This window comes from Acinonyx jubatus, chromosome E3, assembly GCF_027475565.1.
Source record: "Acinonyx jubatus isolate Ajub_Pintada_27869175 chromosome E3, VMU_Ajub_asm_v1.0, whole genome shotgun sequence".
In the NCBI taxonomy this organism is placed as follows: domain Eukaryota; kingdom Metazoa; phylum Chordata; class Mammalia; order Carnivora; family Felidae; genus Acinonyx; species Acinonyx jubatus.
The window spans coordinates 18225219-18252814 of NC_069398.1; the positions used below are offsets into that span (position 1 = coordinate 18225219).

General features: G+C 48.2%; 2 protein-coding genes across 7 annotated transcripts in view; both read left to right on the forward strand.

Annotated features, from left to right (window-relative positions):
• LOC128313647 (uncharacterized) overlaps positions 1-27596 on the forward strand; it is a 61611-nt gene that overhangs the window by 11880 nt on the left and 22135 nt on the right. The window contains exon 2 of one of the 6 annotated variants that reach the window (XR_008294625.1): positions 9363-9697. The exons of 4 other annotated variants lie outside the window; for them this stretch is intronic. The gene's annotated coding sequence lies outside the window, so the exon portion shown is untranslated. Of the gene's footprint in view, positions 1-9362; positions 10305-27596 lie in introns of those variants that run through there. One more of the 6 variants, XM_053213342.1, reaches the window with a different exon arrangement.
• On the forward strand, positions 17335-26170 carry LOC128313702 (translation initiation factor IF-2-like). The gene is made up of 4 exons (XM_053213822.1): positions 17335-17388; positions 17461-17685; positions 17926-18083; positions 25062-26170. Exons 1-4 carry the CDS (start codon positions 17335-17337, stop codon positions 25303-25305), a joined length of 681 nt encoding a protein of 226 aa, XP_053069797.1. The 3' UTR covers positions 25306-26170.

Consider the following 27596-nt stretch of genomic DNA (forward strand, 5'->3'; position numbering starts at 1 on the left):
ACGTCAGGCTCTATGCTGACAGCATGGAACCTGCTTGGGATTCTCTCCCTCTGTCTCTGCTCCTGCCCCCACTCACGCACTCTCTCTCTCTCTCTCTCTCTCTCAAAATAAGTAAACATTAAAAAATGTTTGTGCTTTAAAGGACATAGTTGAAAAGTGAAAAGACAACCCATAGAATGGGAGATAATTTTTGCAAATCATATTTCTGACAAGAAACTTGTACTAATATAGATACAGAACTCTTACAACTCAAAAACGCAAAAACAAATAACTCAATTTAAGAATGGGCAAAAGGGATGCCTGGGTGGCTCAGTCAGTTAAACGTCCAACTTTGGCTCAGGTCGTGATTTCACGGTTTGTGGGCTCAAGCCCCACATCTGTCTCTGTGCTAACAGCTCAAAGCCTGGACCCTGCTTTAGCTTCTGTGTCTCTCTCTATCTCTGCCCCTCTCTGTCTCTCTCTCTCTCTCTCTCTCTCTCTCTGACTCTCTCAAAAATAAATAAAACATTTTTTAAAAAATTGAAAAAGTGGGCAAAAAACTCAGTCTAAGAAGATACACCCATAGCCAATAAACATGTGAAAAGATGTCACATTGTTAGTCATCACGGAAATGCAAATCCAACCCTCAACAGGATACCACTTTACACTTACTAGAATGGCTAAAATAAAAAAGACAGATGGTAACAAGCATTGGAGAGGATAGGAGAAATAGGAATGTGATACGCTGTTGGTAGAAATGTAAACAGGTGCGGTGCAGCCACTTTGGAAAACAGCCTGGAAGTTCCTCAAAAAGTTAAACATCCAGTAATTTCACTCACAGGTATATACCCCCAAAGAATGAAAAACAGGTGTTCAAACAAAAACTTGTACATGAATATTTGTAGCAGCAGTATTCATCATAGAAAAAAAGGAAAAAAATGCAATGTCCAGCGAATGGATGAAGAAATGTGGTGTACTCATACAGTGGAATAACTGGGAGTAAAAGAAATGAAGTACCGATGTGTGCTCCAGCATGGACGAACTGTGAGGACATGCTAAGTGGAAGAAGCTCATCTTGAAAGACCACCTAATGTATGTATCATTCCATGTATACAAAATGTCCCGAAGAGGTAAATCCGTGGAAAGAGAAAATAGATTAGTGGTTGCCTAGGGCTGTGGGCAGAAGTGGGATGGAGGAGGGGCAAGAGGGGTTGGGGAGGTTGGGATGAAATAAGGAGTACTCCTAAGAGGATACAGAGTTTCTTGTTGGAGTGATGCAAATACCCTAAAATAGATTGTGGTGATAGTTGCTCAACTCTGCAGATATACTAAGAACTAGGTACATTTTAAATTGGTCAATTACGTGGTATGTGAATTCTAGTTTCCATAAAGCTGTTGTAAAAATAACAGTGGTGACTCACTGATACCAGTGAAAATTAGAGTTGGCTAAGTAATTGTTAGTGTGGTTGTTGCACCTATAATAATTGAGAAAACTATGTTTTGGGAAAAAATAGATTCTTTGTGCGACGATTATCAACATTTTGACAATCTTACCTTGTCTCCTAGCACATATTTGAACACCTTTGATAATCTGGGACCATATAAATTCTTTTACATATTTAGAATACATATTTAGCATTCTTTTCGGCTGTCCACAGATGAGGAGGAAAAACGCACTCTTCTTGTGACTTTCTCCTTTACTCTCACACAACTACCACACTCACAACACTTCTAACACCAGATGTGTTGTGTTCCCCTCCCGCCCCCTGGTACCAAGCAATTCTCCATGATACCAGCTGGGTATCTTACAATTCAATTCAATTCTGACCCTAACAGGAGTAGCACAGAACCCATAGGTTAAGGGCCCGGTCCCACGAGACTGCCCCCCACTTCAGATGCCATTTCCAAGTGGTAGGTCCTCAGATTACCCACAATTTCTGTTGACTTGGTTGCTAGTCAGAGGTTCCCGTGACCACCACCACCCCCGTTTTGAATTCAGTCACTTGCTAGAACAGCTCATAGGACTGAGAGAAAAACTGATTTACATTGACAAAGATGATGTGTGATAGAGCATACAGAGGACTGTCCAGATGAAGAGATACATAGGGCAAGTTCTGGGAGGGTTCACCAACCCTGTTCACCAACGTGGAAGTTCTTCAAACCCTGTGCTATTGGATTTTTATGGAGACTTCATCACGTTGGCATGGACAACTATTGACTCGTTTTCATCCCTCTTTCCTCTGTGGAGAATGGTCGGAGGGGCAAGGCACAGAGAGGTGGTAGGGCTGAAAATCCCAAGCTTCTAATCACGGTCTGTCTAGTAACCAGCCCCCATCCAGGGGCCACCCATTAGCCCATCCAGAGTTTTCTCATTAGAACAAAAGGCACTGCTATCACCCAGGAAATTCCGGGGAATTTAGGAACTGTGTCAGGAACTGGGATCAAATCTCAAGTATTGGAACAAAAGAAGCTCTTAGTGCTCTGACCGGTTAGGAAATTACAAGGCTTTTGGGAGTTCTGTGCAGGAACTGGGGGCAGAGACCGATGAACATATTTTCTATCATTTCATAACAATACTTCTAATGGATAATTACTCACTGAAGATGGGAATTGTCTTGTTTACATGCTGAATTCTATTATGACTCAGAAATGCTTTCAGATGCAAGTAACAAGAAACCCAACCACAGTGGTTTATACAAACACGAGGCTACTTTTTCCTTCATATGAGAAATCTGTGAGTAGGCAGCTGCTGACATTGGTTCAGATGCTCAACAATGTCAAGGCAGATGTTTCTGGCATTCTCTTGGCCTTTCTCAACATTATCACTCAAGACAGGAAGAAGGAGGAAGAAGACCAGGCAGCACCAACATCAGAAAAACAAAAGCTTAAAAAAGAAAAAAAAAAAAAAAAAAAAGAAAAGAAAAGAAAAAAGGTTTCCTAGGAACCTCACCAACTTCCACTTACATCTGGGTCACATGGCCTCCTCTGGCTGGAAAGTGGATGATGAGAAGGGGAGGCAGGACATCAACTGACAATATCTGCTAGGATTCCAAAGTCTATCACAAATTTTGGTATATAGCAGGAGGTGTCTCCACAGTCCTTTATAAGTATCTGTTGAATGCATATGATAGAATGTTTGTTCACAAATACTCAGTCCTCCTCCCTTGGGAGGTTAAGACATCCATGCTGTGTGGAACCTTGGCATCTGAACTTCCTTCAGCCAATGAAATGAACACAGAAGTGGCTTTAAGAGCCAGGTTCTCTTTTCTTTGCCCCTGTGATCATGGAAGCAGGTGTCAAAGTGGAGCCTCTATCCGCTCCAGTCCTTAAATGGATACGATGAGAAGAACACCCAGCTTACCCATGTGAGTTAAGGCACTGAGAATATTTAGTTGTTAATTGCAGCTTAACCTAACCCATCCTGACTGATACAATGTACGTACCCAGGCAAAGAAATCCACAACCAATCCCCAAATTAAAGTTTTACAAACTCTATTTCCTGATCACATTAATAGCAAGACTGTGCCTAAATGAAGATAGATGATAGCCATCTGGAAGTTAAACAAAATAAAAAACAGCTCCTCTGACAAAGTGGAAATCAATACTGAAAAGACAGACTAGACATTTAAGATGATGAGACCACTGTATATAAATACATACGGGGATGGGACTAAAGTTATTCTTAGTAAAAATTCATCATCCAAAGCTGATACTGCTAACATAAATACGCTTAAACGTTGGAAGATTGAGAATAATTGGATGAAGAATTCAAACTAAGCTAGAAAATGAACAGCAAAATAAAAAGTGGTGGAAGAAATTAATAAAGATACGAGCCTACATTAATCACAAAGCAAAAAGTCTGTGGAATTGATTAATCAAATCAAGGACCAGAACTTTGGAAGGATAAATCAAGTAGACAAGTCTCTGGGAAATAGGATTCCCCTCAAAGCAGGTAGAAAGAGATAGATACTCAATGTAAGGCATGAGAAACAGACAATATAAATTGGTACGCTGTTTTTGGTGGGCTGATTGACGCAACTGTCAAAACGTAAAATGTGCGTACCTTGAAAATTTGATGAATACCTAAGTGTTAGGTTGAACCGACTGAGGTTCTCAAATGTCGAAGTCTCATGGAGAAATACTACTTTTTTGTAAGAAGTTTGAAACCCCAGACTTGGCGAACAGGGGATAAGTGGAACTCCCCTCTCCAGAAGCCTTCGGAGAGGGATGTGTCTCAGTCATTGACCTTGGCCCCACGATTCTATGAATCGGTCCTATACAAAGGACATGGTCCTAGGTAGGCAACTTCCCCTCTTCTCCTTCTGGAAAATTGTCCTGGATTGTTCTGGGCTCTAACAGCCAAAACCATCCCCAGGCTCCCAGAGCATCCCCAGACTCAAGGGGTGTTCACAGTGATGCCTCCTCCACTCACCGAACTGTCTTTATCTGATGCCTCCAGGGAAGCTCCTTGAGTCCACTTGTCCCTTCTCATGCTGTGAAGCAGGGCCTTTTTGAACTCAGGTTCACATCCCCTCCTCCTCCAGCGTGTTGCCCTAGGCTTAAATCAGCGCTTCTGGCTGGAAGGCTGGGGCTCATTCTGAGCTCTGGATCCCACTCTGCCTTTGGCATCGCCGTCTCCCATTGGAAGATTTCTTTATGCCCAGAATCCTAGAATGCAAAGTGCAGATACGTCCAGGCTTCTGGCCTAGAGTAGACTGTGGCCATTGGGATTCGTGGCCAGAAATGAATGCCTGTTCATTCATTTATGCATGTTTACATTTATTGATGTACTCTAGTCACTCAAAAAAATATGTATTTGCACACCTAATTAGTGCTGGACATTTTTCTAGGCACTGACGATTCAGCAGTGAAAACAACAGAGGAAAATGCTTGCCCTCCTACAGCTAAGATCCCAGTAAGGTGGATCAACAGTAAACAAAATAAGTAGGTGAACTAAAGTGTGTGTCAGTAGTAAAGTCTATGGAGAAAAATAAGACAGAGATGGAGGCTAGGGAGTATGTAAGGGGTAGAGGCCCCATTGAATGACGACATTTGGATAAAGGTATGAGGGAGTGAACCCCGCAGGTTTCCAGGAGAGTTCTGTTCCAGTAGAGGGGATGGCAAGTGAAAAGCCCTAAAGAGGAAGCATGTGAAGAATATCTGAGGTAGGAGGTCAGTAGTGCTGGAGCTGAACAAGCAAAGGGTGAATGCTAAGAGGCGAGGTTAGAGGGAACGGTGGGGGTGGAGGCTGTGGTCAGAACCCTGGCTTTCTTCTAAGTGAGCTGGGAGCCCCTGGAGGGTCCTCAGATGGAGAGGGACATGAAAGACCTCTTGCTGCTGTGCTGGAAGCAGACTGGAGTGAAGCTGGGATAAACACGGGTCAGTCAAGAGGCTTCTGTAATGATCTGGTGACAGGGGAGGGCGGTGTGCACCCGGGGGATGGCACGGAGGTGACACCATAGGCAGTGAGAAGGGGGTGTGTGAAGAAAGGTAACTGGAGTGGCTCCAACACCAGCCTTTAACATGCAGAGCCTGCACCCCGTCTAGGAATCCCAACAGGGTGACATGGTCTCTGGTAACTCCTCTTCAGCCAGCCGCCTTCTTCCTCTCTGAGGACCTGCATGTGATCATGTCCAAAAGCTTGTTCCCCAGAACTCTGTGATTCTCCCTCCAGAGGGCTCTGTTCCTCGCTGTTGGATGAAAAATGCCTAGGATGAGAACACCAAGTGAGCATGGGCTCATCTGAATTCTGCCTCAGCCCCCTTGCTCTCTTCAGTGACAGGAAGAAAACACCATGTAAGCTGCTCAGTGAAAACACAATATTTCATTAGGGCTGAGAGAGTTAGACGAGTAAACAATTAAATGTTCTATTATGGTCAGTCTTTAGCCATTTAAGCGTCAGTTCAAGAAGGAATCATTATAAAGGTCTAATAGAAATGAAAATAGAGGTAGGGTAGTTTTGTGTTACATTTCAACCATGGCCTCAGCCTTGCAGATCTAAAGTCGGTTTGACCATGGCAGAGAAAGGCTCCCAGCCACAAGGGGACTTAGACAGGAAGGAGGTGGAAGACAGGCATGTCTACCAACTGGCTGGGGTGGAAGCAGGAACCTTTCAGCTCAGAAGGTTTCATCCTGCACAACAGGAGCTTTTTCATTTTATTTTTAATGTCTGAGAAGCAACATGAGAATTCTGCCTGGGAGGCAGGCAGGAGAGGCAGCTTACAAGAAGCTTCTGGATGTCTTGTGAGATGCTGGATTGTAGAATAAATATGTCTAATAAAATCCCCCTGGGTACCCAGCTTGGAGGATTTGGAAATACCATTAGACTGTTTCTTGAAGGAATTGCTTCACTGAAACTGGAAAAATACCTGCTCAGGACACCACAATCCCAGCAGAGGACTTTGGAATAAAGATACTGTTCATCACTGAGGTCTGAGTCTTTGCAGCCAAGACGCCGGCACATCCTTCTGGGGCTATAGAGAGGCAAGCCCAGGTCACCTCTTCCTTGGGTCCTCTCGATGTCTTGTTCCTCTCAAGGAGTTCCCGTCTCTTCTCCAGAATGTCCAGAATCCCAGGGGACTTCCAGAGTAGAGGGCGCTCCAGAGCCCAGGTTGCCCATTAGAGGAGTCCTGCACTGGGCAGAAATGGCCAGCCCCTAGTACTGCCATACTTCTCAGTCTTGGCCAAGGACCAACCCACAAAAAGTGTTACCTTGGTTCAAATCTAAGTACCTGGGAGGAGCTGCCAGATGGAGGCGGTCAGTGATTCATATTCTTGCCACGGCAGTTTGCTTCTTCTGAAGGGGAACTTGAGCGCTGTGTCTCTGGGTCTTCCACAAGCAGCAAATCTGAGAGAAGAGGCCAGGGAGGAAGAATTGCTTGCCCTGGAGTAGGACCTTGGCCTGCCTCTAAAATGGGCCACACGGTTTAGATTTGGGACAAAAGCCTTTCGGTACAAAGTGTGATTTTGCCTACAGTATTCTTTCTCTTGAGAACCCATGGTGACATTTAGCAGATGAATGAGAAGCCAGAGGCCCTGGCTTCTGGCCAGACTCAGCGTGGCTACTCCGTTTGAGGTGAATCAAATTCATTTTTCCCCCCATCGGCAAACTTTTAGTTATAGTTTGGCTTCCCATGTGGCTTTCTCTACAGTAAAAATGCTGCTGGCCATTGGGCTTGAATGAACAATTGTATTTCTCATTGTAAATGACTGCTTTGAAATTACACCTTCCATACCAGCCTTTACTTCGGTAAGTCCACCTCAGAAATGGGTCCCATGTCAGAGTCTGGACAGTATTTCAGCCCAATAAACTGAGAACTGTATTGTGAACAGAAAAAGCAAATGCCACCCTAGAAGGCTTTTGGGAACTTAATAAGGCCACCTTCCTTAGAAATTCCCCTAACCCGTCAAGCTCTTCTTTGGACCTTCTGTATTACAAATGTTTGAGAAGGTTCTCTGGGTGGATGACAATCAACTGATCCTGTAAAGTGTAAAAGGCCCCATCGTTCGTCAACATCTGTGTTACCGGGAGGTCAGTGCAGAGGTCAGTGCAGTGAGTCCAGGGTACAGGTGGGTACACTGGGGGTAGAGAAAAAGAAAACTCTGGAAGGCGCACAGGTTAGCATGAAAATTATTTCTGTACTGAGGTCCAAGACAGTTGTCATGTGTGGAAAGCCCCATCAGAAACATTGTGACCATGAAGTTTTCGCACACGTGCAATAACCAGAAGAGCTGTTGATGATGAAGATTAACCAAAACAGCATCCTCAAGTACAGCAAAAGCTATGATTCACCAGATATTTGGGACAACAGACCAAGTTGCAAATAGATGTGTTTTATCTTGGAAAAGAGGAGATTTAAAGAATTTGATAGCATTTTTAAAATTTATTTTTTTTTCATTTCAACATCTTTCTTTCTTTCTTTCTTTCTTTCTTTCTTTCTTTCTTTCTTTCCTTCTTTCCTTCTTTCTTTCTTTCTTTCATATCTTTCTATCTTTCTATCTTTCTTTCTTTCTTTCTTAGACAGTTCGTGAGTAGAGGATAGGCAGAGAGAGAGGGAGACACAGAATCCAAAGCAGGCTTCAGGCTCTGGGCTGTCAGCACAGAGCCTGATGTGGGGCTCAAACCCATCCACATTGAGATCATGACCTGAGCCGAAGTCAGACGCTCAGCTGACAGCCACCCATGTGTCCTGATAGCATTTTTTTTTTAATGAGGAGCGTTCCTTTGAAAATCCTGTTTCTAGCTTCTCTTCTGATCTAGGGCTTGAGCAGCATCTGTCTTCTTTAAATGGGGCCTAGGGCTTCATTCACAGGGGGCCACCCAGCCAGCTGCCCTGGTATCCCCAGTCTGGCTGGTTCCTTCTGCATTTATAACTCTCTGTTTCACAGAGAACAGAGCAGCAGGACTTCCCAGAGGACAGGAGCGGGTGTCTTCCTGTGTCTTCCCCGGGTCCCCACAGCCTAGGATAGATCACAGGTACTGACTTGTGGATGGCCAACCTGGAGCCTCAGGTCAACAGGGTCCTTCCACCCTTAGGGGGAGCAGAGCAGTGCTTGCAGTGCCATGACCCAAGCCAGGGGCCACACAAGGCCACAGGAGGTGGCACCTTCCTGAGGAGTAGAATGACCCCACCAGCTTTGCAGAACGTTCCATCATCTTGCTAGGCATGAAGAGGCTGGCCACTGGTACGTGTGGCTCTGAGGCGGGGGAATGGATGAAGGTGCACGTGGGGTCGGCGTGTGGAGGCCCTTTCCCTGGGTGGTCTCCGGCGAGTGGTGTGCGTGCCGAGGGAGAGGGGCTTTGTATCTGCTGGCATCAGAGCAAGTACGTACATCATGTCTGTGTGACTGTGACAGATGAGGAGCCTATGTCTTGAACAGAGGGCATGAAATGTGTGTACGGCATGTGACTAAATGTGCTTAATGGTTATCATCACACAGCTCTTTTATCAGCATATTGTTTGTTTAATTGATAGCAGTTCTGCCTCCTCCAGGATAATTCATTCGGGTTTAACATGGAGAACAGAACTCAACCGTCCATCCTCACTTCACAGGGTGTTTGAGACTGATCTCCTGGTCCTGGTTTGCCTGCCTGGTTAGTTGGTTAGCTAGCTGGCTGAGCGGTCATACTTTTAAGTATCCCGAGTGGGTTTCCTGTCTTTTCTGAGCCACATCTTTGGCTTGTTGTGTGACGTCACCAAATCCCTGTTCTCTGTGTCAGCTCATTGCTGCAGAATTCTTTCTTCCCTTCTTTCTTTTTTTCAACTTTAATGAGTTTAAGTTATTTCAGAATGTATTAGATTATTCTCTCCCTTGTGTTGGATATTCGAGGGGATGCAAGTAAACCGAACATTTATCAGTCCTCTCTTCTCTTAATTGAACAGGGGCTGACTGCTGCGAGGCTTGGTATTCTGCCCAAAGATGTCCCTGAACATCCACAGCTGGGCTGTCAGCTCTGGAAACAACAAGGACAGGCCAGGGCGAAGGTGCTTCGGCGTTTAGAGCTGGAGCCTCTCGGCGCGTGAACAAAGCCTGTTTGAGGCACCCCGTTTGAAGCCCTACTGAATCCATGATGGCCGAGTCCTACCTTAATTGGCAACCATCTGCCTCCTACGGCAGTTCACAGGGAGCTCATGCCAGCATTTAGGCAGCTTCCTATTTTGCAAATGATTTGTGATTCATAATGAACAAAAGATTGCTCTTCAGGTGACCTGTCAGGGTAAGCCTAATTCGGGGATGGGGTCCATAGGAACCTGTCCTCCGTGTTCTGAGGGGTAGTAGAGATCGGAGGGGCCACAGTAGTGCAGGGGTGGTACAGCTCAGGCTTGCTGCTAGCTTATTATAATGCCTTTGAGTGGATTTGCAAGATGTGCCCCCTCTGGGTAGACACAACCCCATGGCCACACAGCTTGGCAATGGGAGGGCTCCTTCTTGGAGGAAAATGTGTCTCTTTCCCCTGGCACATTCAGCCCTGAACCAGGGAATGTGCTTTGGTAAGGAAAGCGTAGACTGTACTTAAGGCCCCACTTGACCCCTGGTGCTTTAGGGGTGCTTTAGTGCAGAGCCGGGTGCTTTGGTGCAGAGCCCTGAAGCAGATGCCCCTCCTTCTCTAGTGGCAACTGGGCGAGCCTTTCCAGTGCTGGTTCTTTCCACCTTGAGAGTGTTAAAGACAAGACAGCATACCCAAAATGGAGTCGCTTATGCTAAGTCCCACTCCACCAAACTAAGGCTTAACTTAATTACAGTTTTGGCTCTCCCAGACAGGGAACCTTAAACCGTTGACTAGCCTGATCATCATGAGTCAGGTCACCTGCATGATAAGCCCCTTTCATCCCCTAAAGGAAAGGAACCTTGCAATAACCAACCCACCTTTCTTTTACTTCCTTCTTCCTGCTCCCTCCTGCCTATAGACCTGAGCTCTTTTTCGGACGCTCAACCGACTGAGCCACCCAGGTGCCCCATAAGTAGCCACTGTTTTCAGTTTGGTGAATACCTGTGCAGTCATTAAAAGACAGTCTTTTCAAATATTAAGAATATTTTTATTTAACTTAAACCAAAACTATCAATATAGTACATCTCGCAAAAGGCCATTTTGTGATAAGGTACACACGCATAGTGACTTGGTTTCTTTCAAGTACTGTCTCCTCTCTGGCTTACGAATCCTGTATTGCTTTGAAAGGTCTTTGGCCAGGTCAGTCCTCTTCCCAGGTGACAGTATTAATGGTGTTGTACGTGGGTAAAGTGTCAGTCACAGCATTTAGAAGAGGATGCCCACCGCCATCCGTTTCTGGTCCAGGTGGGTTAATAAGAGACACAGCAGTGGCCGTGGCTTGGGAAATCCCATCTGTGTTTCTGGGTGTGGATCCAAGGGTAGTTTTAGGACATGGTGGTACTTTTCTTGAAGCCAGTGCTTTCCTTCCTTCTGAATCTGGAGGCTTCATGTCATGAGCAGGGAGCTTGGGCGGTGGAAAAGCTAATTGAGGTTCGGTTTTTAGAAATTTTACCAAAAGTCCTGGAAAGGAGTTACCGGGCATGGATTGGTGATTCGGTTTCACAGGTGCGTTGGGGGCACCTTTGGGTCCAAACCACCCAGTCATCCATCCGGTGACACCACCTTGTTCCTCATTTCTTCCTCTTTGATACCCAGGCTGCATCCCGTCAGCCATCAAGCTTCACGACGTCCGTGTTCCTGTGCTTGAACATATCCAGTTAAGAGTTTCCTTATCAGGATTCTATCCACCTCTCGGCGTCAGTGAGTTCATTAATTTCTTGTGCGCATCATCCGGTATTTCCTGTTGGACCTCATTTTGCGTTTTGAATTCTTCAATTTGGTCTTCCTGCGGATCCAAGACAGCATCCGCTTCGGTTAATTGTCCCTGCAATGACATCAGTTTTCCTTGTAGGGTGTCTGCTTTTTCCATCCATTCGGCTGCTTCCAGCTTTAGCTTAGCTAGTGCTCCAGCGTGCTGCTTTCTTCTTGTTCCTGGGAGGCAGAAAGCCAGAGTCCGCTTTCATCTTTCTGCCTGGTGACCGCGTGTAATTGCTCCTGCGGTGACGCTGTCTGCAGACTGGCTCAATGGCTCGCATTGTCCATTGCGTTGGAAGACACAACTAGCTTCTCCTCCAATACCGTGGTCTTCTTTCTTAGTTTAGCCCCTCCGTGCTCTGCGGCCAAAGCACCGCGCTGACGAGAATCTTCGGATCCCAAAGCGTGGCGCTGTGATCTCTCCAGCTCCTGCTTTGGGTGTCATTCTTTTTCACGTGGATGTTGCATCTCATTCTGGAGGGCACAGGTTTCCATTTCTTTGTTCCGGGGCCCACATGACTTCATCTCTCTTCCCGCCGGCACATCGCTGTCCTGTCCTGAATTGATGTAACTGCATTTACAAGCTGATGTAATTCCCCGGTCTTGCCCTGTTCTTTGTCTTTCAGTAGCCCTTTCAAAGCAAGCACCTTCTCTTTCGTTGGAGCACGCTAGGATTCTTCCTCTCTCTGCACCATTAAAAGCTGCGTATTTGTCTCTGGTAGTGCTTGATTTTGTGTCTCCCGTTCTCTAGACGTTTCCACTCTTGTTTCATTGTCCTGTTTTAGTTTACACACGTCCATTTCAAAATTTGATATTCTCTCCTTCAGATTTGTTACTGCCTGCCTCCAAAGTTCCTTTTCACCCACTTCACCGGTGAAATTCTCGTTCAGGGGAAGCAATTCATCACGGTTTCTGCTTTGGGAAAACAGGAGCTGTTTTTCCTGAAGTAAGTTTGGTAAAACATCTCGCTTCTCCTTGAGCTGCTTGATCTCCGATTCGGGGTGTTCGTGTTTTCTTTCCAGTTCTGAAGGGGCAGCAGTCGAAGCAGACAATCTCTGGTTATCGTCCTGGAGGGTTCTCATTGTGGCATCTTTTTTCCTGCATTGACTTTCTGAGCTCCTCTACCTCTTAATGGAGCAATCGAGAAGACTCACTCCATACATCAGACTTAATTGCCTTAAGAGAGCCTGCTGACTCGGATGATTCGGTGGAGGGCTGGAACGAAATGATGGCGAATTTCCCTAAAAGCAGATCCTTGCCATTGCAAAGCTCCGCGGTGCTGAGCTGCATTTGTGTCAGTCCTGTCTCTGATTTTTTTTAGTTTGATTTCGTTTCCTTCGTGACTCTGGACCAGGCCAGTACAGGTCATCTGTAGTTTAGGATTATTGTCACGGTGAGTTTGGCAAAATTGCCAATAAAGCCTGACGTTCCTGCCTTAATGCATCCACTCCAGTGTCTTTTTCTTGAATAACGTGTGACAAATTCTGAATCGTTTCTCTAAACACGTCCTGGTCGCTAGACTCGATTCTAGTGAAGATTTTCATCTTACAGCTTCATGAGATACGCTTCTTTGGCAACCATTCTATCTGTCATTTTGTGGTACTCTCTGTTCAGATTGCTGTTTTGCCTAGTTCTCCTGCAAGACAGCTAATACTTGTTCTCTTTCCAAAGCATATCTTCCAATTGCTGCAGAAGGTTTGCCACATTCTGGTTGTAGGAAGCCACAGACGTCCTGCTGGGGCGGTCCTCTGTCTCCAAATCTTTGTGCCGGATAATCTGAGTTAGTTTACCAGTCTCATCTTTGGATGGGTGATCAGTCTGTTCAGTTAATCAGATGTTCTTTTCAGTGAGGAGTTTATTCTCCAGTTCTTTTTTTTTTTAAATGTTTTATTTATTTTTAATCTCCAATTCTTGTCCTTTTGTTCCTTTTACTTAATCTTTCAGTTTCAGCTTTAGATAAATCATGCTCTTCACTTCCGTTTTTCTACAGGAAGATGCTGAATCGTTGTTACTTGAAACACATCAGAATGTGTTGTAGGAATGTGCTGGGTTTTTGAAGGATCTGGGTGTTCATTTCCTCTATTGTGTTCTGCAAAATCTTAATCTCCTCATCTTTCGCTGAAAGGAGCTGAGCGTGTTTAATGGTCATTTGCTCATGCTGGTGTGTGAGATCCTCTACCCTCCGTTTCTGGTCTTGTAAAAAACGAAGCCACTGTAGCTTACCCTGGCGTTGATCCTCAATGATCTTTTGTTGTTGTTTGATTTCGTCTACCAGACAAACTCTTTCTACATTCAGCTGATACACCTCGCATTCTAGTTCTGTGATACGGTCTTGCGTTTGCTGGTCGACCACAGGTACAGATTGGCTGTCTTCTCTCAGACACTCCAGTTTGTCTTGCAGAAATTCATTCTCTTCTCTCGTGGATGCAAGACGAACGTCTTGCTCCTCCACGGTTTGCTGTAAAATTTCGTTTTCTCTTAAGACTTGGACGTACTTCTCTAATAGCTCCTGGAGCTCTGGCCTTCTTTCAAGTTTTTCGATACAGATTTCTTTCTCTTTAATAAGTTGTGTCAATCGCTTATGCTCCTCCAGAGCAGAGGAGAGCATTTCCTTAGTTTCTCTATGGTCGGCATCCATCTGCTCAACACTCTTTTTGAGTTGTAGTATTTCATCGTCTTTGTCTTGACTGCGTTGAATTAAACACTCCTGCTCTAACTGGGAGGAGGATTTAGACAAGTGATACGTGTTGGTCGGTTCTTTACTAGCTTGCTCATACCTGGCTGTTTTCTCCAACACCTTCTTTTCAGCCCGGCACAATTTTACGATTAACTGTCCTTTTTCTATTTTTAAGTCCCGCGTAATAGATTTTGTTTCCAGAGAATTCTTATGGTTACAGACAGTAGCTTCTTCCAGCCGACATCTTACGTCTTCAAGCTCCAAAACCAACTTTCCATTTTCCACCTTGAGATTGCAAGCAGCTTTCTTTAAATGGCCATTCAGCTCTTCCATTTCTGAAAGGCTTTGCTGCAACTTTCTAACTGTCGTTTCCCTCCCTGGAAGCGAGTCATCTTCAACAGTATTGTCAGAGTCTTGATTAAGAGATTGTGCTGGCTCCTTCTCAGCTCTAGCAGATTCCGCCTCGTCTTGTTTAATATGTTCCTTAAGTTCAACGTTCTCCTTCGGGATGTTTACATTATGTGTTTGCGACGGATCTGACCGATGCAAATCCTTAACAGCCAGTTGACTTTGAGGTGATTCTTCGTTTTGCGCATCTAACTCTTCAGCTCTGTCCATTTGCTCATCCTCAAATGGACAAGCTCTCTTTTCATCATTGAGATCGTGTTCCACTTCGCCGTTGATGCCGTTGCCTTCATTTTGTGGTTCTGATAGCTGACCTTTCATCAAAACCCTGGGCTGTGTAGTTTGTTTCTGTCCATCGAACTCCCCCAGCTCTGCTGTTGGGAGTTCCTTCTCGGTCCTACCCTGAGTGGATTTTTGTCCGTCGGCCTCCAAGTCACATCTTAAATGCTCTCCTTCTGAATCCAAATTCACACCTCCTGGAGCCGTACGTTCAATCACTTCCTGCTCATGGCTCACTTTCCAAAGTACCAGTTGAAGTGCTTCCCGTCCTTGACCTAATGAGTTTTCTTGTTCTAAAACGTAGACTCGCTCTTCAAGTTTCAGATCGTCTCCAATGAGATTGTCACCCTGGGTTGAGCTACACCGTGGCGTCATCTCCTTCTCCGCATCGGACAGCACTTGCCACAGTCCAGACACTTCTTCCACCGCTGTACTCTCGGAAAGAACTCTTTCCTTTTCCGTCACTGTATCACTTTGCCTCAAAACGGAAGGCTGCGATTCACATTCTTCAATCCTCTCTTTCTTTTCCTCATGTATCCGGTCCCATTCTCTCCTTAAAGCGTCTCTCTCACTTTCTACCGAAGATAATTTGCTATTGATGTATTTGACGGTGTCAAGTTCTTCAATTTTCCTGGTAGACTCCACTTTTTCAGTCTGTAGCACTTGAATGGTGTTTTGCATATGCTCAATGACAGACTCCTCAGCTGCTCTGAGTCCAGAGTCGTCCTTCTCTAACAGATTTTCCAGTTCTTTGATTCTTTTTTCATAGCCTTTTGACTTTTGACGGTACCTGCGACGTATTTCTGCCAGTGTCTGTTGATAGACGTTCTGCAGTACTGCCTTTTCAAGTTGATGGTCATCAATTGCCTCATTTCGATTCTGTTCAAGTTCCCTGATGGTAGCCTGCAGTTTGTAGATCTCATTTTGCTCGGCGCTATTCGCTCCCGGTGCTGAAGTCTGGGACAAATGCTTCCAATGGCTAACTTCAGCCTCCAGTCTTAAAACTTCATTTGACAGTCTGCTTATTTCTTGTTGTGACCAAATGAGGTCAGCAAAGTCCAGGTCATCCCCCGGGGAAGCTGAAGCAAAGTAGTTGATACCGTAACCCAAGGAAGGTGACGCTGTGGTTGACTGAAGGGCTGATTGGAGCTCCAGCACCTGGTTCTTGAGCCCTATCTGTCTCACTTTCATTAGTTTCATTTCTACCTCTTTCTGTTGTAGCTGATGTCGGTAGCTCAGAGTCTGCCGCTTTATCTGAAGCTCCGAGGCTTCATACTTCTCTTCCAGATGACTACAAAGACTTTTAAGTCTCTGATTCTCCGATCTTAAGGTTTCCCGACTCACTTCACTCTCTTTTCGGTCAGAGTCAGGTCCTTCTCCCACCTTTTCGGTTCCCTCCACCCACACATCTTTGATGACCTCCGAGATGTGGTCAGTGAAGGAAGCCACACTGCCACCCACTTGCTCTAGGGAATGGCCCAGGCCACCAAACGAAAAGGACATCGCTGCGGGTCACAGAACTGACCTGGTCCGCTCGGCAAAAAGCGTCCAGCGCAGTCGGACAGTCCCGCTAACTGTCTCCAGAGGGAGGCCTGCGCGAGGCTACCGATGACATCACAATCGGGCGTTTCTAGGCAACGCCAGCCACACCGCACGCGGGGCTGCTAGGGTCCGCGCGGCCCCTGCCCACGACCTCCCACCCCTTACCCTCCCCCCACTGCCCCGCGGCCATCCCTGGCGGTCCCCGGGTGCCTGTGAGCACCTGCGGGGGAAAATGCGTCTCGCCTTGGACTTTCCCGGGAAGTCCAATCAAAGTACACAGCGCTCTGCAGCTTGTGGTTTCCAGGTAACAATTTCTTGTAATTGACATGAAATGTGCACAGTGATAGCACCCATCCACCTAGGAGGTAGAAACAGGTCTACACCCGCGCGTCGGCACAGTCCTAAAGGGGGCATCCGGAGGCTCCCGCCTACCCCAACCCCTTGCGTCTCCCACCATCGCCCCCCCAGCCCCCCTCGCGGGTCCCGCCCCGTGCCCAGAACGCCCCAAGCCCGGGTATGGCTGTTCCCGGCCGCCAGGATCGCGGGGTCACGCCCCTGGCGCCTGCTGCCCCCTCCCACCGGTGCCCCGCCTAGCAGGGGCCAGGAGTCCGGATCCAGGCCGCGCCTGGACGGGGGGCTCCGTGCGCTCTGCGTGGCAGCCCGGGTGGAGGGGGCTGCAGGGGCTCTGGCGGCGGGGGCCAGGCCGCGCGCGGCGCCCGAGCCTGGCAGAGGGCGGCACTGGAAGTCACGCGGCGAGGGCGGGGCTCCGGCCCGGGAGCCGCCACCGCCGCCACCGCTCAGCCGCCGCCTCAGACGCTGCTCAGCCGCCGCAGCAGCCGCAGTCGGCGCAGCAGCAGCTCAGCCGTCGCAGCCGCCACAGTAGCACCCGCAACCGGCGCAGCCGCCGCCGCTCAGCTGCCACCGCAGCCGCAGTAGCAGCCGCAGCCGCCGCAGCAGCCGCAGTAGCAGCCGCAGCCGCCACAGTAGCACCCGCAACAGGCGCAGCCGCCGCCGCTCAGCCGCCGTAGCCGCCGCAGTAGCAGCCCCAGCCGCCGCAGTAGCAGCCGCAGCCGGCACAGCCGCCGCCACGCAGCCGCCGCAGTAGCAGCCGCTGCCGGCGCAGTCGCCGCCACAGCCGCCGCCTCAGATGCCGCTCAGCCGCCATAGCAGCCGCCGCGTCTCAGCCGCCGCCGCAGCCGCAGTAGCAGCCGCAGTCGGCGCAGCAGCAGCTCAGCCGCCGCAGCCGCCACAGTAGCACCCGCAACCGGCGCAGCCGCCGCCGCTCAGTCGCCACCGCAGCCGCAGTAGCAGCCGCAGCAGGCGCAGCAGCAACCGCCACTCAGCCGCCGTAGCCGCCGCAGTAGCAGCCGCAGCCGGCGCAGCCGCCGCCACTCAGCCGCCGCAGCCGCTGCCGGCGCAGTCGCCGCCACAGCCGCCGCCTCAGACGCCGCTCAGCCGCCATAGCAGCCGCCGCCTCTCAGCCGCCGCCGCAGCCGCAGTAGCAGCCGCAGTCGGCGCAGCAGCAGCTCAGCCGCCGCAGCCGCCACAGTAGCACCCGCAACCGGCGCAGCCGCCGCCGCTCAGCCGCCACCGTAGCCGCACTAACAGCCACAGTCGGCGCAGCCGCCGCCGCTCAGCCACCGCAGCAGCCGCAGTAGCAGCCACAGCCGGAGCAGCCGCCGCCGCCGCAGTCGCCGCCACAGCCGCAGCTCAGCCCCCACAGCAGCCGCAGTAGCAGCCACAGCCGGCGCAGCCGCCGCCGCCCCAGCAGGCGCAGCAGCAGCCGCCGCCTCGGCCCGGAAGCGATGTAGCCGCGCCCGGCCCGAGCCCCCGCGGGCCGCCGCTGCCGCTGCCGTTGAACCGCACGAAGCAGCTCGCCAACCAGACCGTGGGCAGGTGAGTGAGCCGTGGCGGGCCGGCCGGGAGCGCGCGTGTCAGGGACCGGGGGTCGGGGTCGTGTCCGGGCTGGGGCGGGCCCGCTGCCCGCGGGGCCCCGCGCTCCGGCCGGCCGGCCACCCGCTCCACGCCGGGTCCGCTGCGGGCCAGGGACGAGGGCTGCGCCACGCAGCGGCCAGGCGCCCAGCTCGGAGCTGCTGCCCGAGCCCCCGGGAACAGCGGGGCAGGCCGGCCTTCCGGGACACCCCCCCCCCCCCCCCCCGCCCCCCGACCTGCGCGGGTCCCCGCCGCCCATTGTCTCGGCCTTGCTGAGCATCCTCCTCTGGGGTCTGGACCCAAGCTTTCCCCAGGCCTCACCCCCACCCTGCCCCCTTCCCAGGCTCTGAGCTGTCAGCACAGGGCCAGACGCCGGGCTCCAACTCACGGACCTCGAGATCATGACCCGAGCGGAAGTCGGACCGTTAATCGTCGGAGCCACCCAGGCGCCCCTTTTTCAGATTGTAGAAAAGTAAAAATGTACATACGCTGTTAGTGTATAATCCATGGTGTGGGTCAGCAGCCCTTTGTTGAATATGTTAATATTTCTAGAGTGAAAATGTAAAGGTACTTCATGCTAAATGGAACACTTGAAGATTGTAAATGGCTTCATATTAGTTCGGGTCAAGTTTTGTTACCAAATAAGTTACCAAAAAACCTTGTTTTTTAGATTTCAAAGTGATGGATAAAGGGTTATGGAGGTGGTTTACTCAGCAGTAATGCTCCTATTGAGAGAATCTGAGATGGTTTTTTGTTTATTGTTTTGTTTTGCCTTTTACTCTACGTAATGCTCCCTTACTCCAAAAAGTTAGAAACCACAATGATGTTCTGTAACTAGGGGGTCACAGACTCAAGTGCTAGGCAGGTAAAATTAATAAGCGAAGGGAAGGTAATTGTAGGGCAGTAGAGAGAGGCGAGGAATAGCAAAACTAGCTCATTGCACGGGCTTGCTTGCTCTTGGCAAGTCTAGCTACCTGTTGACATGGTGAATGTGGGTGCAGGAACACCCACCTTCTCATTTTTAAGGATACTCCAGAACGGTGATTTTTTTTGTGAAGTTTATTGATACTTAAATATCAGCAATGAAAAAGGAAAAGAAAAGAAACCGCTGGACGTAGGCCAGAGAAAATCTATCTGCAAGCTTCATCTGGCCTTGGGCTGCCTGCTCTGACCTCTAGCTGCGAGACTGATTCTTACCGAATGAAAAGTTGGACCGTGGTGTTTTGGTAGTGAACGCTTTCTTGAGATGGGGATGGGACATTTGCTTTATCATTATTCGTTGTGCTTTACGTATATGTCACATAATTTTGCAGTCAGATGCTCTACCCCTGAGCTATACCCCCTATTATATAATTTTGGAGCGTAAAATATTTGAAAAGAAAAAAACACTGGAGCACTGCCTTATTTTCTAGCCAGGGGGAAGTTTTCGTTCTCATCTATGAATTTGAAAGTTTAATGTTATTTATTTTGGAAAAGGGAATGAGAACTCCAAGTCAAAATAGGACCCTCTTTGTTAAAAAGTTTGAGTTAAGGGGGGTTAGATTATAATGTCCCTGCCTTTCCAGGGCCACAGTGATCTGAAGTGCCATTGCATGTCCGCCCCCGTATTTGGACTGGGAGGTGTGCCTCATCTTCTGTCTTCTCAGACCGTATCCCTGGTCCTATCCCCATACCTACTGCCACACGGCTGATGACTTTCAACTTGATGTCTTTTTGGTTTTTTTTTTAAGTTTATTTATTTATTTTGGGAGAGTGAGAGAGAGAGCGAGAGAGAGAGAGACAGAGGGAGCGCACACAAGCAGGGAAGGGTCAGAGAGAGGAAAAGAGAATCCCAAGCAGGCTCCACGCTGTGAGGGCGGAGCCTGACGCGAGGCTCAAAACTCACAAACCAGGAGATCGTGACCTGAGCCAAGATCAAGAGTCAGATGCTTAACCGACTGAACCCCTCTGGGTGCTCCTTAATTTTATGTTTCTAGTCCTGGAATCTCTTCATCTCTAGATTGATCTTTGTCTTGAACTTCTCTATTTAAAAGTCCTGCTGAAATTCAGCTCATGAACTGCATCCTCAAATTGGCCTTCTTTCCCTGTATTCCTTAGGCCATGGGTCAGCAACCTGTGGCCTGTAGGCCAAATCCTGCCCACTGCCTGTTTTGTGAAAAAGGGTTATTGGATCACAGCCACGCACTGCAGCAGCACAGTCAAGCAGATCTCACGGTGACTGTATGGCCCACGGAGCTCATGCTATTTACCGCCTGGCCCTTTGCAGGAAGAGTTTGTGGACACCCGCCCTGGTGCACTGAATGCCGGAACCGCATCTCCTCTGTCACCTGCGATCCCCCTCTTTCTCCTCCATCTTCTTTATATCCAGGCTCTCCCTGCCATCTGGCAGCTCTGCCTCTGGACCGTCTCTGACTTGGTCTCTGCCTCTCGGTGGCCTTAGTTAGTTCAAGCTTGCGGGGTTTTTTCTTTTTTTCTTCTTCTTTTTTTTTTTTTAACGAAATGTACTGTCAAATTGGTTTCCATACAACACCCAGTGTTCATCCCAACAGGTGCCCTCCTCAAGGCCCATCACCCGCTTTCCTTCCCCCCCCCCCATCAACTCTCAGTTTGTTCTCCGTATTTAAGAGTCTCTTACGGTTTGAACTGTTTTGTTTTTTTTTTTTAACCTGGACTCACAATTGTCTTCCAACTGGCTTAGCTAGCTTGAGCTGGATTTCATCCATACGTGGGACATCTGGGCTTCCTCTTTGGTCTGACATGGCCAATCCAAATTTTAATGGTCATAGCTATTCCTCTAAATTATTTTCTTCTGATGAAATCATGACGTTCGTGGGACATTTTATGTCGTCCTAGTATTGCTAAATTGTCTTCGAAACGATAGCGCTGTCATTGAGTTACAGTGCGGCAAATAATTTACACTGGATTGTATGTCACCGTGCGTGATATGATGAATGTCGTGTTTCACCGTCACGCTGTGCTGACTTGTAGATGCTGTCTTGTAAAAAATCTACCTATTTTAATTTTTTCTGTTAAGGTTGAAATGAATGTGTCCCATATTTGTATTTCTTGATGAGTTTTCTATATGTGTTATTTGGTCATTTAATTGCCAGTTGTCAATTTCGTTTTTTAATCACCGGTTTCGGTTCAACACCTGTCTGCTGAGAACCTGTCAAATGCTGGGATTAAAAAGATAACGGATTCCTAGGAATTTGAGTGGGGAGAGAGAGCTACAAGCAGATAATTTGAATACAGCCGGTTGTACTTATTCCAGCAGGCCTTAGGAAGTATGAATGCCACATCTTGATTTATATTTATACATGACAAGGTAAACAAGTTCACTTTCTTATCCTCAGGTACATCACGTAATGAGTGCAGTGACAGAATCTTGAGGGAACGCATTCACGACTAGGTACAGGTTTGATACAAGAGTCAGAAAATAAAGCGGATTCTGTTGAAAATCCGACCGACCCTGTGGATTATAGAAGAAACTGCTTTTGAATAGGAGGAGCCTCTTTGTAGCCAGTGACACGAAAACAATATTAAGTTCATCTCAGCTCTCCAGGTTTTAAGACTCGTGTCTGAAGTCTTGCTATTCCCTGTGAATTACAGCTTATTAATTACTTGCCTAGACTCCTTCCTTTTGATTGGTCCCAGCATGTTTCTCTCTGTCCTTTCTCACAGTTGTTTTTTTTAAGTGTCTTCCTTATCAGAGATACTTCGGCCTAGTTGTCCACTTGATCTCTCCATTCATGTTTCATTAGCAGTTTTTCTGTCATTTCTGAATGGGTTCGTTAAATTTCTGCCTCCTAAAGAGTTTATAGTATAAGCGGTAGACTGAGTGACAAGGTACTCAAATGAAAATAAATGTTCAGAACTGCACAGAAATTCTCCTAAGCAATGACCAGCTCCATTTATAAGTCTACCAGCTTGGACTCCACATGGTCGCTGGATACTTTGATGCATAGACAGGACTGGCCACTTGAACCCATGCGCATCTGTACCTTGGGGAAATACACGAAAGTACTTCTACTTCACTAGGTACGGTGGGTGCAGGATAGATGTAGCGTGGGCGCTGGCATGGGGTCGCTGAGACGTGCCCAGGGGTCCGTGAAGCCTTCTCTGACATGTGACACTTGAATAATCTTGAGAACAGGAAGGTAGGGGGTGATGGGTGGTAGAGGATTCCCAGGGAGAAGAAAAATTCTCGGGGGAAACCTAACCCACTGACCATTTTGTCCTTTAACTTCATGTTTTGTTTGTTTGCTTGTTAGTGTCGCCTTTTTCCAATTTATAGTAAACAATCTGATTGCTAGCAGTGGGAAAAGTCTGTCCAGCTCTTATTTTCCAGTGAGGTAGTGAACTAATGGCTGTTTGTAGATCCATATGGTCTTAAGTCCAGAGCAGTTGTGGTGTTTAAATTCACAAGCCTCTGGATGCATTTCCATCCAATAGATAGAGTAAGTTGGTTCTTAAAAGCTTTGAAGCTCTAAAATCAGGGGACTTAAGTGGCTCATAGTTAAGTAACCAGCTCTTGATTTCAGCTCAGGTCATGATCCCACAGTTCATGGGTTCGAGCCCCGTCCCGTGTCAGGCTCTGCGCTGATAGCTTGAAGCCTGCTTAGGATTCTCTCTCTCCCTCTCTCAACCCCTCCCCAACTTGTTCTCTCTCTCTTCTCTCAAAATAAATCAACATTAGTAAACAAGGTTTAAAACCAATGTACCCTTATTTTCTTTGCTTAATAAACACTGACAGCCATCTTTCCCCAAAATAGATAATTTTTCATTTTTTCTGCTAAGGTTGAAATGAATGTGTCCCATATTTGTATGGGAAAGTCGGTGGAGGCATCATTTCTCACGGTGAAGCTTATCATTTCCTTAATTTGCATCATGCTTGTTCATCTCCCCTTAGAACCTTTTCACTCCTCTCACGGCTTTTACCTTCTTGGACACGCTAGGATGTGTAACGTTCCTCAAACAACCCCGAGATGGCAGGACTAAAACACACGAACACCTGTGACTGTGGACGTCAACTTTTAGAGACGGGCAGTATCGATCGGCCTTTGTGCTCATCGGTGGAGGACCATTGTTTGAAAAGCTTCCGGGCCAGTTTTGGGGGATCGTGGTTTGAGGACCAATGCAGTAGAATTGGGGGAGCCCATATGTGCAGAAGGTTGAGGAAGCCAAGCTGGTGATTGAGGAGGTGTCCTGTGGTGGCAGGTGAGCCAGGACTGTGGAGGAAGGGGAAGGGACACGAGTGAAAGACGAGTCAGGAAGCAGGAAGCGATCGCAGCAGCCTGAGGGAGAGGTGATGGCCCCCAGAGCAGGACAATGGCGTGGGACTGACGTGAGAAACTATTTAGCACCATGGCTTTAGGGGCGAAGAAGGGAGGGGTTGGCGTGATTCGGGTTATGTCTGGATGTTATTTACTGAAATCGGTGACGCAGTGATTATTCGCTTTTCCATTCGTTTCAAATGCTTCTCTTTTTTGAACCATAGAATTCTCACACCTGCCTCGACTTTCTGTTGACTTTGTTTTCATTGACACGTGGCTTCGGGTGGGTGTGTTTGTGCGCACCGACACCACACGGTGCTAATAATAACTGTGGATGTGTCATGTGTTCTCACTCTGGCAGAGCTGGGCTCCTTTGGCTTTCCTTTTTCAGTTGCTGTCTCCCATTTCTGTGTAGAAGTGAATTTTGGTATCGTTTCTAGTTCCTAGAAAAATTCTATGATTGTGATTGGTCGAGAGCACATTAATCCATATATTCAGTGGGTCCCTGCTATGGGGTGGGTCCTGAGAACCCAAAAATAAGTAAATCCCAGGCATTGATGGCCTGGCATATCTGTGAACTAAACTTTGGGGAGGATTGATGTCCTTTCCCGTGAGCCTGGCACATCTCTTTCTACACACAAAGGTTTTCTGTGCTTCCTGAGGGCTTTGTTGTCATAGGAAGAGTGCCTGATTAGTTCAGTTGGCAAACGTGAGTGGTGTTCATGTCTGTCTATATCTTTATGTACTAAATAAAGATGTGCTAAATTAGTCATAACTGATCATTTTTGTGACTTCTTTGAATTTCTACATATGTATTATCTATGTTTTTATTTCTCCTTTTCCTTTTCTTTCAGCAATTTCTTTTTCATCCCTCATTTAATTGGTTAGCCTCGAAAATAATGTGTAGCTGTATAATTGTTTATAGCAATATTGTCTAAAGGGCGTGTGATTTCACTGTAATTAGGCGTTCCAGAAATGTGGTAAGGTGAACTCGTGTTTAAATGCGAATGTCCTAATCTGAGTGGTTCTCAGTGGAAATCTACAAGCATTTTCCCTCTGCTTTTGGAGCCACACACCTTGTAGTGTGTCTGATGTTTGAGCCCTTGTTCCAAGGCTCAGTCATAAGATTGGCAGGTGTGTGGCTTAAAGGCAGAATACTGAATTGAGGTAGCCTAACCGTATGGAGAAAACAATCACAGTGCACTTGGACGGAGGAAGGAACTGGAAGAGAAATTTGAAATGCAGCCTATGTGGCAATAGGTTTTTATTTGTTTCGTTAGTTTTAATTTTTAAAAGGTTTTTATTTTTGAGAGAGAGAGAGAAAATGTGAGCAGGGGAGGGGCAGAGAGAGAGGGAGACACAGAATCCGAAGCAGGCTCCGGGCTCTGAGCTGTCAGCACAGAGCCCAGCACGGGGCTCAAACCTACAAATCGCGAAATCGTGACAGGAGCTGACGTCGGATGCTTAATTGACTGAGCCACCCAGGCGCCCTGGCAATATATGTTAATATAACTTCTAAAGAAGTGATCAGCAGGTCACAGGGCAGTGGACTTAACTGCAGCCTTTGACTCTTAGAACAGTCTTTAGGAATAGAAACCTTGCTCCCTGTAGATGTGACATGGAGGTTCTGACGGCCTCTTCCCCCCCCAAAAATCATCCACCCACACAGATTGGCAGAGGATTTCACGGACTCCACAGACCTCTTCAAGCCCACGGCCAAGAACCCCGGGCTAGTTCCTGGAGAGATGTGTAGTCACGGCCCCCACGCTAGAAACACATCTGTGGAGAAGCACTGTTTACAGGTGTCTACCTCCCGTGTAGGTGGGTGGTGTTCCGCTGTTCTCCAGAACACACACTTGACGTCTGTGAGAGCTTTCCCCAGAAAAGCTGAGATGGGATATTCTCCACGATGAGATCTGGCGATCACATGAAATTACTTTCCCTGAATAATCGGCTTCTTTTGATAGTTAGTCCGTTCCATAATGTTTTCAGAGCTTTTAGGTGAGGGCTTAAGAAAACGAAGACTCCTGTGGGGCAGCTGGAGTCTAGCAAAGAGTAACTGGACTTGAGTCCGTGTGGTGCCCCAGCTCTCTGTCTGACCTTGGCCGCCTGAGCCTCCCAGCTGCGCTCCCACGCTGGTGAGACGGGGCTCCTGCTACCACCTGGGAACCGGCCCTGGGAGATTTAAGAAGGCGGCATGAGGTAAGGAGGCGTCAGAAGACAGGGCGGAAACAGTATGAAACAACAGGTTAGCACTGGAAAAAGTAGGCGGGTTAGATTGTACCTCACCGTTAGGGGCCAAAGTCGATTCCAAATGGATGAAGAGTTTCAAGTGAAAACCCAGAACCACAGAACGGAGGAAAAGATGGAAAGTTCTTCACGCTGTGGCATAAGAGTATAGAGAATGAACAATAAAAGATAACCACGCAAATAAAACCGCCATTATAAACTTAACCACACAAGAATTAAACTTCTGTCTGCCTATCTCATAATTACAATTATGGCCAATGACTAGGTGGAAACAGGAGCAGCCACAACGGAGCATTAAGATCTTTAATGTATAAAGCTGTGTTATCGATCAGTTGAAAGAAGTGCACGACGGGGGCACCCGGGTGGCTCAGTTGGTCGAGCGTCTGACTCTTGATTTCAGCTCAGGTCCTGATCCCAAGGTCATGGGATCAAGTCCCATGTTGGGCCCCACACTGAGCATGGAACCTGCTTAAGATTCCCTCCCTCCCTCTCTCTCTCTCTCTCTCTCTCTCTCTCTTCCTCTTCCTCTCTCCCTCCCTCCCTTCCTCTGTCCCTCCCTCCTTCCTGCTCTCTATCTCCTTCCCTCTACACTAACCTGTCTCTCTCTCTCTCTCTCTCTCACTCAAAAAAGCACACCATAGTGAGCAAATGCCATGAACAGAATGCTCACAGATGAAATACAGATGACCAGTAAGTACATAAGACTCATTTCAAAATTGTAACTAACCGAAGAAACCCAAAGCTCTGAGACTGCGTTTTTCACTTACTAAACCGGCACAGCTCAAAAGGACGACACGTTGCTGTCTCGGGAGAACTGACGAAGGCCGTCATTCAGCCAGACACAGGTGGGAATACAAACTGGTGTTCCTTTCCAGAAAGAAATGTGCCTTGGCGTTTTAAGAGCCATTTCTAAAATTGGAACCCAAATCGCCCATCTCATCCGCCAGTCTCTTGTCTCTTTGGATTCCTTTCCTGAACAGTCCCCCTCTGTGCCTTGCTGGGTCCCTTTCCTTCTCTGACCTCAGTCAGTCACAGAGGGTGTCTTTCGCATCCCTTCCAGCCGTCTGTCCAGCCGGCCTCTTTCCTTCACCTGTTGCGCAGAGCCGCAGCCAGGCTCATTCATCTGGGGCTTCTTCGCGCCTGTACCTGGGATGCAGGGCGTGGTCCAGAAAGATCGTCTCATGTGGAGGGTCAGGCCGGCCCAACTGTCACGGCCTCCAATCTCAGCTGGGCTTTAAAGACTGCCTTCCAGCCCTTGGCGCAGTTTCCCGTCCCGTTTTCCTAAGCCTTGTTGCCAGACTTTTACTTCCCTCAAACCTACTCCACCCCTTCTGCAGACACACCCACTCTCCTGGGCCGATGACCTGCCTCCCAGTTCCCAGAGAAGACCTGCTGCCGCCACCTTCCCTGCCGTCAAGGTCATTACCTCCCGCACGCACACCGCTCCCCCCCTCCCCGGGGGCTTCCCTCCTCGGCCTTCCTCTGGCCACTCTGCATTTCCAGCTTCCCTCTCTCCACTGGCTCTTTTCTGCCACTCGCGATGTTCAGGTTTGTGACAGCTCGCGTCTCTCTTCACGTGGCTTTGCTTCTCTGTCTGCGCTCGGCGCCCTGCGTCTTGGCTCCCGGGAGCCACCGCCCTCACACCTTCCTGCCCTCCCTGCCACACTCTGCATTCTCGGCTGGTCCTTCATCCTTGCTCTGGTGGCCCACACTCCCGGCTTCTTGGGCTTCTTCCCCGGCCTCCCTGCTGCTCTCTGCTCTTGGGCTGCTCTTGCGCTGCGTTGCCCCTAAGGCTTCTGTGCTTAGCCTTCGTCTTCTCCCCAGATCTGCGTTCCGAGCAAACTCCCCCAAAGCAGTGCTTTTTGCTGCTCCTGCTAACACGCTCTGAGTTTCCTTTCCGGGCGCCTCTGCTGTGCTTCGGAACCTCATAGCAAGAAACACACCGGATGTCGCC